Here is a 13,113-nt window from a genome sequence, read left to right on the forward strand (position 1 = left end):
TTGTTTCGTTTATACAAAAATGAAATAGGGAAATATAATAATTTTTTTTTAATTTGGTTGCATTTCGTGAAATGATTAACGAAATAGCATTAAATTTTTTTTTTATTTGGCTCATAACAAAAACGAAATTAAAAAAAAAAAAATTCCTATTTCGTTGGACTACCAACTAAATAGGACAAAAATTTTAATTTTTTTACTTTCGTTTTTTGTATGAGCCAAATAAAAAAAAAAAAAATTAATGCTATTTCGTTAAGCATTTCACGAAATGCAACCAAATTAAAATAAAAATAAAAAATTGATTGAAATAATTCGGCCATGAATAGTAACCTGTGTGGGTATTTCGTTGGTTATCCAACGAAATACCCATTTTGGTCTTAAAAAAAAAATGCATACCATTTTTGTCTAATGGCTGTAAAAATAAGCCATTTTGGCTCCGGACTCGAACACAACTACTAGTTAAAAATTAGTTAAACTTTACGTACGAGGTTAATTTATTAAACCAACTATGTACTCGAATCAGTTAGCTCATTAGTATCTTTATTTTCTACTTTAAAGGCTATAAATATAGTCGATTTCAGTAGCCCAAATTCTATTTAGCAGCTATAGTGTTTGCTTAAGCCGTGGTGAAGTAAAAAATTATGATGAGAAATTTAAAAATCATAGCAGTATTTAGGATTTTGAACATAGACCTTTCTATTTCTCTTACGTTAATGAAATTTTAATTTATACATTATAAAAATAACTGCGTTTTGTTTATTTATACAATCTAATTCCAGTCAAACAAGATCTTTTTCTAGGGGGGTCTGAATGGACAAATTGTTATACTAGCAATTTCTTAGCTCCGAAGGAAGGAGGTGGACAACCAATGAGAAATGACTAAATTGCATGAAAGCTTGCCATGTGGAAAGATTAACTAACTAAACATACCATAATTGGAAAGTGAAAGTGTCGAGTCAGTACATAAACTGATAAAAGGGGGAAAAATGAAAGCAGAAATGTTTCTTTTCTTTTTTGGTTTAAAAAAAAAAAAAAAAACCATTTCAGTAAAGTATGATTTATCAAGTACTAGTTGTTAGGATTAAGGGGTCATTTGGCTTGGGCTTTAGAAGAGCTAATATCATCCACATAAATCAGCATAAATTTATATAAGATTTGGTCCGAATTTTAGGAGACTTAATTTGCATAAGTAGCATTAACTAATAATGTTTGGTTGATCCTTTTTGTTTTTCTCATAAATAATACATATATAGATATGCAAAAATTTATATATTATGTTGTGCGAGAAAGAATATGAAATAATAATGTTGAATATTAATAATACATGGATTTAAAAATGCTTAAATGACAAAATTGACCCTCACAAAAATAAGAAAAGAAGTATTTTGCTTAAAAAGGAAAGAGTAAATAGATATTTTAGATTATACATTGTAAACTAATATGTACTATATCAATCTAACATTTCTTTAGGAAGGTATGAAGGTTGAGAATTAGAGTAGATCTAGTAGGTAGCAGAGTGTCTATCGAAAATAGTCTCTCTACCACGTAAAGGGTAGCGGTAGGGTCTGCGTATATCCTACCCTCCCAAAACCCACTTGTGGGATTACACTAGGTATGTTATTGTTGTATCAATCTATACATTCAACAAGAAATAATTCATTGGAGATTTATGCAAATTGTGGACAGAACGAAGGCAATGGTGATGAGAAGGGAGTGATTGTTAAATATTATGTTGCTATAGAGAAGCTAATAAAATTGCAGATAAGTTAGCTGCCCTCAGTCATGTTCACAAACAGAATCTAATCTTCACGGACTTCTCGGGATTATCAAGACAAATCAGAGGATTGATGCAACTGGACAGGCTGGAAATGACATCTTTTAGAATCAGAAAAAGGAAAGCTTCAGAAATTTCATTTGATCCACCTTGACTACGTGTAATTAGTTGTGCAGTTTTGTTGTTTTCTTTCATAGTGTCGAAAGCTTAATCTATCAAGTTGCGAAGATTAGGAAGAGTTAGGCATCATGTCCTCCTCTTCTTCAAATGTAATTTCCTTTTCTATGAAATAAAGAATGGTCGGTTGATTTTATAAAGAAAAAAAATAATTATGCGTTATACAATCTCTTGAATTATTAATCCTTACATTGCAATTCCTATATTACTAATTTCTATATTACACAATCCGCACATTAATATCCCTACACTAAAATTCCTGCCTAACCTGCCTTGAAACCAAATGATCCCTACACTTCTCAGCCAAAATGTTAACAAAAATTTCTCTATAAGACTATAACAGGCTTTTAATGTAGACGTGGAAAGATGACTCCATGAGTTTCGATTTTCAAAGAAAAGAAAACCAAAATATTAGAATAAATTAATTGAGAAGCAAAAAAAGAAAGGAAGCGATGTGGAATGAGATAACAAAATTATATTATCAAAAGTTGACGCTAGCTAGTGCTATGTAGAAAGTACTTGACACATTCAATCTATAACTTTAAAATAGTACTAACAATTTTGTGTTAACGATTTGAAATGTGAAATAAACGATAACCAAGTATAATTCATTTCATTGGTATAAGTTCCCTCCAAGGTTCTGTGAAGATTCTGTACAACTTGTATCTTTTTTTCCATGATTAAAATATTTACTGTAAAAGATACTCCTCTAATCCCTAATGTTTTGTAATGGTAAATAAAATATGTAATGAAATAAGTGTGTCAAAAGTAAGGCCCCTAATGATTCTCTCTCTCTGGCTTCTCTTTACTAATTGTAGATATTACGTGTAATTTGCTCGCGCAATGCAGATATCTATTCCAATGAAGAAATTCACTTATAGGAGATGAAAAATAACCAAGTGAGCTTCATGAATGATGAACAAATTGTTAGCATAAAATTGAAAAAAGTTCCCACATAATGCTACTAGTTGATATAGAGGGATTATCCATAAGAGAGTTCTTATAATTCCTTTCTAATATTATGTGTTTAATTTCTTTGTTGCTTAGGTTCAACGAAAGCCAAAACATGGGTCCATAGCTCATGTGTCTCATTAGTGCTAAGGATCATTCCTTATCCAAATAAGTGAGTTGGAGATACTATTCAATTAAAGTGATCAAAGTATTAGCTTGTACACTAGTAGTAATATTTATGGATTCTAACTCTGCATTTGACTAGTTTAGCCCAATCAAAGTGAGCAACCAAACGCAGTAATATTTATGGACTCTGCATTTGAAGGCCCAATCAAAGTAGTAAAAAAGGTACTAGTAAAAAACTTTACAGAAAGAAGTAGCTTTATTCTACGCATAACCGAAATGTTAACAGAAAGTTCCCCTTGACATAAAGTAACAAATAAAAAATAAAAAGAGAGAGATTTCAAGGTTTAGAGGAAAAAAGAACAAAAATTAACTCATATAGCGGCCGATTTAAGTTCATTTTAAAATAAAGCAAAAAGAAACCTAACACATTACATAACAAGAAGAAAACAGTAGAAACTCTTTTCCTTCTATAAACATTCTGTTTTTTGTGGAGACACGCCTTTATAATGGAGGAAGGAGGTACTTCAATTGTTCCAATTTATATGACTATTTTTTGTTACAGTTCGTTTTTAAAAAGAATGATACTACATTTTTGTTGTCGAAAATAATTTAATTTGAAACTTCTCATTTTATCTTTATGACATACTTATGATCACAAGCTTTAAAAGTAAATTACAAGCTAGTTTTAAAGTTTCATTTCTTTCTTAATTAACATGTTGAATCAATTAACATGTTGAATCAAATTTTGTCATTTAAATTAAAACAAAAAGAGTATAATTGACGATACCCAACCCACTCACCAAAATGCTAATCAGGACATTCTGATACGTATTGTACACCTCCAATTGCTGTATTGTATACATATAGTAATAGATTAATTCATGCCTTTCATGAATTGGCGAATTAGATAGGATTGGATCACCAAAAAGTGTGGTGTAATGATTGAGATTCCTTTATTCTTAATTTGAGTTTTCAAGTTCGAACTATGAAAATAATGGAGTCTTTTTGATAGAGAGCATTTTATCTCATATAACAATGACTTTTTGCTGTATTATAACTTTTTTTTTTTCCTTTTAGCCTGTTTTGATTTTGCGTTGTTGTGCGAGTGTTTGCATACACCCAACCCTCCCAAACACATTTGTGGGACTACACTGGGTATATTATTATTGTTGTTGTAGCATTTTATCCCATAATAATAAATCTATCCAACGCGAATTCAAATTAATATAATCGATGAATTCCGAGTACTTGATTGTTTTTAAAAAAAAAGAAGGAATTAGATAGGACTCCTTTGTTTAGAATACGAAGTGGTGGGTCAACATGAATAAGGATAAAGTTGCAACTAATTAACCATTCACATTAAACAAGGGAGAATTTCTATCTATATATCCCCCAATATTGCCTCTTAAATTTCTTAATTCCTTCCATAGAAAACATATATTCTACTTAGAAAACCAACAAATTACACCCTCACCCAAAGCTTTCTCTATTTTCTTCGGTCTCTAGTCCGCAACCTTTAGCAAGTCGTTTCTCTTCAAAATGAGCAGTAAAAAAAGTAGTTTAGTGCACAAAGCATACCACGTTAGCAATGTCCAAACAGCCGTTCAAGGGATTATTATTTTGATCCAAAATCACTTCCACTCTTTCGACTACTGAGAATTAAACCCATCCATAATAATTAGTACGTAGCTTTTTGTTCTTCACTTAGTTGGCCTCAAAAAAAAAAAAAAAAATGAACTCCTTCAACTTCCAGCAGAACATCAAAGTAGAGAAGAATAATGTCATTCTTACGTACAAAAGACTTCAAATAGTTACATCCCTCTTCCGTTTCATTGAGCTATGTATTTTCCTTTTCGTAATCTCAAGATTTTCCACTCAAACACTTCCATCAGCAGAATATTTGAAGAGACTATGCATAACCCTCATTAGTCCCCTGTTCGTCTTCGTTCTTGGAAATGCAATTGTCATCATTTTGTTCTTGTTAAAATCTTGTCAATCATCAACTAAAGAAGGGTCAATAGTCAACCCTAAAGCCGATTCCCACGATGACACTACCGTGGATTTTTACAAGGCGTGCATTTCATTAGGCGGACAAGTAAAAAGGAAAATCTATAGGAGCCAATCAGAGAAGTTGACGACGGACAAGTTATCTCATGCAAAGGGGCCTCATAATAGGGAATTGAGGCGGTCGGCAACGGTAGCATGCCGGAGATATGGTGACAAAGCGGCGGCAGAGCTGTGAAGAGTTCAGGCATACCGTGGAGGCTCTCATTGCCAGACAACAGAAGCTTTTGAGGGAAGAAGAATTTTCAGCTGTTGTTTCTTCTGAAGCATAGCTTTTTTGTTCTTCTTGTAACGTATGTACTCCTTTGTCCCGTGTAGTTTGAACGCCTAATTTTAAAAAAAAAATATATATATATTGGATTAATATGTAGTTCAAATTAACCCATAAGAAATCTTGTGAAAATATTTTTTACTTGATATGTTATATTTCCTCCGTTTCAATTTATGTGAACCTATTTTCTAATTAGTCCGTGCCAAAAAGAATGACTTCTTTCTATATTTGAAAATAATTTACATTCATGCAATGATTTAGAGTCACACAAAATATATGTGAGTTATCTAACACCACAAGTTTAAAAGTCTTCTCTTCTTTCTTAAATTTTGTGCCTAGTCAAATGGGTTCACATAAATTAAAGGGAAAATTTCAGAGACCTCTCCTCACATTTTGCTTCGTTTCACTGACCTCCCTTCACGTTTACAATATTACGGCTACCTCCCCTATTTTAACTTTTTTGTAACAACTATTTTATTCTATTTATTACTAATAAAAAAATAATATATCTGGACTGATTTACCCTCCCTAGGATCATGCTCTTTTATTTAATTCTTATTTTGTCAATATCTCCTTTCCGATAAACTGAAAATAAAATACGTCAAAGTGCTCTTCAGTCTTTTCGGCAGCCAGGGTTCTCTTTTCCTACTCCTCTTTAACCGTCTCCATTGTTCACAACCACGTTTGCCAATTCTTGGCCACTGCTGAACCTGTGGAACAAGTTAAAAAAGTTGGTTAGGTAAAATCTTGAGCAATAAAGCAAAAAAGCTTTGAACTTTATTGACTAAAAGCAATTAAAAACAAAAATAATAGAATTGCCACTCACTAGGAGAACTGGGCATCTTCTTGGCCTTTGGAGAACTTGAGAAATCTCTGAAGGCCTAGCAATATCTAATATAAGCATAGTAATAGAAGAATATGGAGGAAAAGTTAACATACAAGGTTGACAAATGAAAAAGGAATGTGGAAAGTAGATGTAAAGGAGAAGAAGAAAATACCCAAAAATGAAAGCAACGATGCAGATTTTGGTAAAGTAGCTACTGGGAAAGAGCATTCATTCAGTTAGCTAAGACAACACTCAAAACTTTATCTCACCCATATTGTTGGCTTTGCTTGGTCATTTATATTTTTTAATCTATAAAATTTAGTTTAAAAGTTTTTCTATATTTTTTTATCCTCTTAAGTTACTGGGCAAGATACTTTCTCCAAAAAGTTAAAACATGATTGATGAAGAGGCAAAAAAATATAAACATTGGGGTGAACTGCACATGATATTCCTTTTTAATATTCCTAAGAAATAACTTTTTAAAGGAGATATTGATAAGATAAGAATTAAATAAAAGAGCATGATCCTAGGGAGGGTAAATCAGTCCAGATATATTATTTTTTTATTAGTAATAAATAGAATAAAATAGTTGTTACAAAAAAGTTAAAATAGGAGAGGTAGCCGTAATATTGTAAACGTGAGGGGAGGTCAGTGAAACGAAACAAAACAAAACATCAGGGGAGGCCTCTGAAATTTTTCCTAAATTAAAACAGGTGGAGTATACGCTAACAATGAAGAAAAAAATAATTTTTCAAGGTACTAAAAATTTATAAAAGAGCAAATAAAACAATTAAAACTTAGTAAGAATTGAGTTGGTTGAGTTATGACCCGCATTTTAGCCCATTTCAGCCCACATAATTTTTGAGCCGGTCAAAAACACATCCATCCTTTATTAATTGGGAAAAGGGACTGATTTGCCCCTCTACTATTGGAAATAGTTCACATTTACCCCCCGTTATACTTTCGGCCCATTTTTGCCCCTACCGTTACCTAAGTAGCAATATTTGCCCTCCATTTCGATGGCAGTCCACCATGGCAATTAAAATTCCATGTGGATGAGGTGGCATGCCACGTGACATGCCACCTCATCACCCTCTCGTCTCTCTATTTCTTTCTTCTACAAACAAACAAAGCCACCTCCAACCACCATTGAAGCCACACCCCACCACCATCTCCTCCAACAATTATATCTTCTTTTTCGCTAACCCATCTCACCGGAATCACGATAACCGCCACTACTATCACTTTAGCCGGATACTGTCCATTTATCTAACTCCAACCCAAAAGCGTCACAACTATTAAAAGTCTTAAACCCATTTGACAAATCTGAAGATACTTTTAGATAAAAAGTTTAAATCTTTCAATAACATAAAAGAATGTCTTTTAACTCTTGTAAACATTAACATCATTGCTAATCTTTCTGCTAAATCTTTACGATAATGTGAAAGATTAAGAAAAAGGATCTCATCATTGTGTAAAAATACAACATTTGGGTATTGAATGTCTGAAAGTTTTGAAAATAAAAGGGTTAGTTCGAATGGATTTGAGAGCGGTGGTGGGAAGATTGAGTTGGGGTTTAAGAGGGTAAGTGGTATGACAGGGTAAAGATTTTAATTGGTAATGGGTTCTTCTCATTTGGGTTGAGATGGAGCAGAAAGGGGAAAAAGGTTGTTTGGTTGTCTTGGGTGTGGTGGTGTGGTGTATCGAAAAGGTGAGAGAAAGAGGACAGGGCAGTGGCGTGTGGTGGTTGTGCAGATGGGTTCGCCGGAGTTAAGGTTGTTTTGGCGGTGTAGTCGTCAGCGATGGTGTTGTTGCAGTGGTTTTGCGGTGTTTGAGGGTGGTACGGCGGCTGCTCCCAACAATGGGAAGAAGAAACTCTTTTTAGTTTTAGGGTTTGCAGATCTATTTTTAAGTTACTTGAATTTGATTTGCAGAAATTGTGTGGCTTCAATGGTGGTTGGAGGTGGCTTTGGTTGGAGGTAGAAGAAAGAAAGGGAGAGGGGAGAGGGTGGTGACGTGGCATGCCACCTCATCCACATGGAATTTTAATTGCCATGGTGGAGTGCCATCCAAATGGGGAGCAAATATTGCTACTTAAGTAACGGTAGGGCAAAAATGGACCAAAAGTATAACAGGGGGTAAATGTGAATTATTTCCAATAGTAGAGGGGTAAATCAGACCCTTTTCCCTTATTAATTCAACCCATTTTAATCCGCTAAATTCAGTCGAGCCCTTTTATTTGACACTTCTAGCGTGGTTGTATTTTACAATTTTATGATGCTCTACTCCAAGACAAAAACACAAGCACAGGCCAAAGGAAACAAAAATGAAACGCACATGCCCACGTGTGAATGTGGTCCCCACAAATATATCCAAATATCCAACAGAATCCCTCAATAATTCCAGAATCTCACTAAACCCTCCCCAATAAAACTGCCTTTCTCGACATTGCATTCCATTCATAGTACTCTGTCGTGTCTCTCTTCCGAAATGTGGTAAAACAAATGCAGAGGCAATCTCTGCGCTCAAACTCAATTTCCGTTACAACATTTGGGGATTAAAAGAATCCGCTCTCCCATTCTTGTCCCATTCAAGGTAATTTTTCATCCTTAAAATCGTAGATAATGAAATGTGTAACGTTTATGATTGGGAATTTTGACTTAGGGTTTCAAAATTGGGGATTTCGGAAAAGTGCAGCCTTTGAAACGTTTTCTATAGAAAAATGTTAGTATTGATATTCTCTCTTTTTGTCTTACCTTTTTTTTTTTTTTTTTGATAACCGTGGGGTGTCGGGCCAACTTGCACCCACCCCGACTTATTTCACGGATACCTGCCACCTCCCACCAGTAACACATACCAGGTAACTCTGGCCACCAAGGCTAGATCAGATGGGAAGAAATTATCTACTATTATTTTATCTCTCATTTTTGGGAATTGAACCTGAGACCTCGTGATGTAACTTTTACTTTTTCTTTATTTTGTAATTCATACCTATAGCTTCACAGTTACAAGACATTTTCTTATTAATTTGGGGCGCTCATTTTTTGTTCTTACTAATCTGGAAAATCGACAACGAAGCGCATCTCGTGTAGTGGTATCATAGTACCCTCCTACCGTACTGACCGGGGTTCGATTCCACGGATACGCATTACTTTGTTTGCTTGTTTGTGATTAGATAGGACATGACACATCTTCAGTTTACTGAGGACATGACCATAGATAGGAAGGTGTGGAGGTCGAGGATTAGGATAGAAGGGTAGTAGGTAGCTGAGTGGTGTCACACTTTAGGTGGGAGAGGTAGGGACTAGCCACCTCTCCACATACCCTTATTAGTAGAATTATTTAGTAATCGCGTAGTTTTCTATTCTTCGATGTGTGTTACTATCTTTGCGCATTTGCTTTGTATCTTGCTATTTTGTTGTCATATTTTTGTATCTGCGTTTCATTTCTTTTCTTTTATTTTCCTTTCATTTCTTTTCTTTTTTATTGAGCTAAAGGTCTTTCGGAAACAACCTCTCTGCCCCACAAAGGTAGAGGTAAGGTTTGCGTACATCCTACCCTCCCGTACTCCACTTGTGGGATTACTCTGGGTATGTTGTTGTTGGAAAATCGACGTAGACTTGATCTGCAGAATTCCGATTCAAAACACAACTTATAGAACTCGAAAGTGTAATATTGTATTGCATTAGTTCCAATATTTGATTGTGATTATAATGTAATTTAATACGAGTGTTTTGTTTCTTTAGAATCCATGGAAAAAATACCTGTTTTTATAAAGCACAATGGAGTATGGGAAAGTGACCTCAACTTTGTGAATTTTTCTGTTAATGGGGTTTTGATCACTTCTGAATGCAACTTTGAAGAATTAGTTTCAGTGATAGCAAAGCAACTGGAGAAGGATTTGGATACCAACTTGATAGATATTAAGTATTTAGTGAAAGACGGGTATCCACCAATGACGGTACACAATGATATGAGTGTCAGAGTGTATATTGAGCTGAAAAGGATGGATTCAGAATTCACATCGTTCCCACTTTGCGTAACCTTCAAGGATAAGTGTAGTGCTGGAAGTTGCTCAGATGTGAACCCTGTTACAGTTTCATCTGATGGTATACAAAGCGAAAATATACCTGAAATATACCAGCCTGATGCCATTGAGATGATAAGTTCTGTGAATAGAGAGGATCGAAATGGTATACGAGCTGATGAGAAACGTATAATAAACAACCCAGATACCATTGAGCCGATAAGTTCTGTTCATTGTAATGGTATGCAAGTGGATGAGGAAGGTATAGTACACAGCCTGGCTATCATTGAGCCGATAAGTTCTGTTCGTGGGGAGGATTATAATGGTAGTATACAAGATGATGTAAGAGGTATAATAAACAACCCAAGACATCAAGATGTTGAAGAAAATCAATTGTACCAAGACAAAGAGACCCTCGTCAATGTTATGAAGCATTATGCCATCAGAAAAAACTTTCAGTTTAAAGTTGAAAGGTCAAGTAGCAGCAGGTATTGCATAATACACACACACACACACACTCCTATTTCATCTCCAGTATATTTGATGGTTACAAACTGAATGTTGATAGCATATATGTATATGTTACCAACAGGTATTGTCTTGTATGCTTGGATGACAATTGCTCCTGGTGTTTTAAAGCTTCAAGCCTGCACAAGTCAAAGCTTTTCAAAGTAAGACAGTTCAATGATGTCCACACGTGCTCGATAGAGGAAACATTAAATACACAACGTCACGCTACTTCGGGGATCATTGGAGGTATGATCAGGAACAAGTATGCTGACTCGGAATCTGTATATACTCCAACAGACATAATGCGTGACATGAAAAAAGATTACGGTGTGGACTTGACCTATATGAAGGCTTGGAGAGCGAAGCGAAAGGCGCTTGAAATATTGAGAGGGAACCAAAGCGAATCATATGAGAAGCTGCCGAGGTACCTGCACATGTTGATGCATACAAATCCTGGATCCATCGTGAGACTACATAAATCAGAAGGTGGCTCTTTTTCGTATCTTTTTGTATCCTTGGAGGCATCAATCAAGGGATGGGAATATTGCAAGCCTATTGTGGTAATTAATGCGAGCTTTCTAGAATCAGCACGCAGGGGGACCTTAATCATGGCTTACACGCAAGATGCAGCGGGTGAGTTAAAATAACAAATGAATATTTACATATCATTGAAGTTGCACAATTTGAAATACCCAGGGTATATGTTATATAATCAATGTATATGTAGTATATATCATATCATATGTATTCTGTATAAATTGTACATATATATGTAGTACATGTATGTAGTTTATATACATATAAGTTACAATGTAGTGCCGTATATATGTGCTATATTTATACTATATGATACTTATATTTACCATCATCATTGCAATATTACACCTGTTGTGTATAAGCTGTGACACTGTTGATTTTGATATATGTTTACATAAGTATTTGGATTGATTTAAACAGGTAGAATATTTTTGCTCGCATATAGCGTGGTTGATTCGGAGAATGATGCTTCTTGGAAGTGGTTCTTCGAAAGGTTCAAGGATGCTTTTGGTGCTAGGGAAGGGATGTGCATAGTATCCGACACGCATGAAAGCATCTTAAAGGCGACTTCGATTGTGTATCCAGAAGTGCTTCACTGTGTATGTATGTTTCATTTATGGAACAGCATAAAGATGACGTACACGAAATCTCATTTAGCTATCAAGGAACTATTCTTTGCGTCGGCCAGAGCATACACGGTTGAAGAATTTGAGCGCCACATGGTTGAGATAAATAATATTGATAAGACTGTCGGAGAGTACTTGTTAAATGTTGGATATCATAGATGGTCAAGAGTGCATTCCAAAGTCAACGGAACCACAATTATGACTTCAAACATTGTGGAGTCGATGAATGCAGTGAACAATCATGCAAGAGATCTACCAATAATGCATTTGCTGGAATACATGATGAAGTTGGTTCAAGATTGGCATTATGTGAATAAGAAAAATGCGATAGAGACATCCACAGAGCTGGGGAAAAAATATGAAGATATCATGAAGGAAAATTACATTACATCTCAGAGGATGACGGTAAGATGCCATTACCATGTTTTTTTCATACCAAAAAGTGAAATTGGAATAACATGGAGTATATCAGTCCATATATTTGTACTTCATAAATTAAAAAGAAATGGTTATATGCAGTATATAATCTATGTATTTTATTACGGTCGAATGTAAGTAATACGTTAAATAAACAACATATATATGTAGTATATTACGGGTTATCTTTTTCAAAATGTAGGTGAAGCCTTCCACCGATTACTTATATACTGTTGTTGAAGATGGAAAAAAATTTGTGGTGAACCTGGGAGAGAGAACATGCACTTGCATAAGGTTTCAAATGGATGAAATGCCGTGCCCACACGCTTTGGCAGTTGTAACGTTCAAAAACATCGATGCATATCAATATTGCTCTGTCTACTACAAGAAGGATTACTTGCTGAAAACGTATGAAATATCTAGTAATCCAATTCCCGACGAAAGCACTTGGGACATTCCTAGAGAGATCTTAGAAGAAGTGGTGCTACCACCTACGGGGAAGATTAGACCGGGGAGGCCAAAGAAGTTGAGAATCTAGTCGTCCTGGGAATCGCAAGCTAAGAGGTGAAAATTTTCATCAGGACAATGTAGACATTAGGATTACAACCGATAGACGTGCAGAAATCTCCTGAAGAGAATTTGACACATTTGTTGGTTTTTCTCTTCTTTTCTTAAATAATTTAATTCAATCATTGTAATTGGAGTCATGAATTACAATGAATTGTCTATGGAGCTTAATGATTAGCTTTTTTTGCATATCAAGGCATCGTGGTTTGACATGAGATAATAAAAATGTGCTGTTAATGATTA

General features: G+C 34.8%; 1 protein-coding gene across 2 annotated transcripts; it reads left to right on the forward strand.

Annotated features, from left to right (window-relative positions):
• Window positions 1–8,569: 8,569 nt before the first annotated feature.
• LOC132049930 (uncharacterized) lies at window positions 8,570–13,113 on the forward strand. 2 transcript variants are annotated; one of them, XM_059440909.1, is made up of 5 exons: window positions 8,570–8,781; window positions 9,933–10,701; window positions 10,806–11,356; window positions 11,681–12,291; window positions 12,506–13,113. In XM_059440909.1, the coding sequence occupies exons 2-5, from the start codon at window positions 9,938–9,940 to the stop codon at window positions 12,839–12,841; spliced, it is 2,262 nt and encodes a 753-aa protein (XP_059296892.1). In that variant the 5' UTR covers window positions 8,570–8,781; window positions 9,933–9,937; the 3' UTR covers window positions 12,842–13,113. The 2 variants fall into 2 exon arrangements, with proteins under 2 accessions (XP_059296892.1, XP_059296893.1); XM_059440910.1 differs by lacking the exon at window positions 8,570–8,781 and adding an exon at window positions 9,028–9,046.

Source organism: Lycium ferocissimum, chromosome 3, assembly GCF_029784015.1.
Source record: "Lycium ferocissimum isolate CSIRO_LF1 chromosome 3, AGI_CSIRO_Lferr_CH_V1, whole genome shotgun sequence".
Taxonomy (NCBI): Eukaryota; Viridiplantae; Streptophyta; class Magnoliopsida; order Solanales; family Solanaceae; genus Lycium; species Lycium ferocissimum.

Excerpts from the sequence above, each read along its gene's own strand:
- LOC132049930 (XM_059440909.1), top strand. The coding sequence starts at position 9,938 with ATGGAAAAAATACCTGTTTTTATAAAGCACAATGGAGTATGGGAAAGT. Across the intron at positions 10,702-10,805 it reads GAAAGGTCAAGTAGCAGCAG|GTATTGTCTTGTATGCTTGG; the intron begins GTATTGCATAAT and ends TGTTACCAACAG. Across the intron at positions 11,357-11,680 it reads TTACACGCAAGATGCAGCGG|GTAGAATATTTTTGCTCGCA; the intron begins GTGAGTTAAAAT and ends TGATTTAAACAG.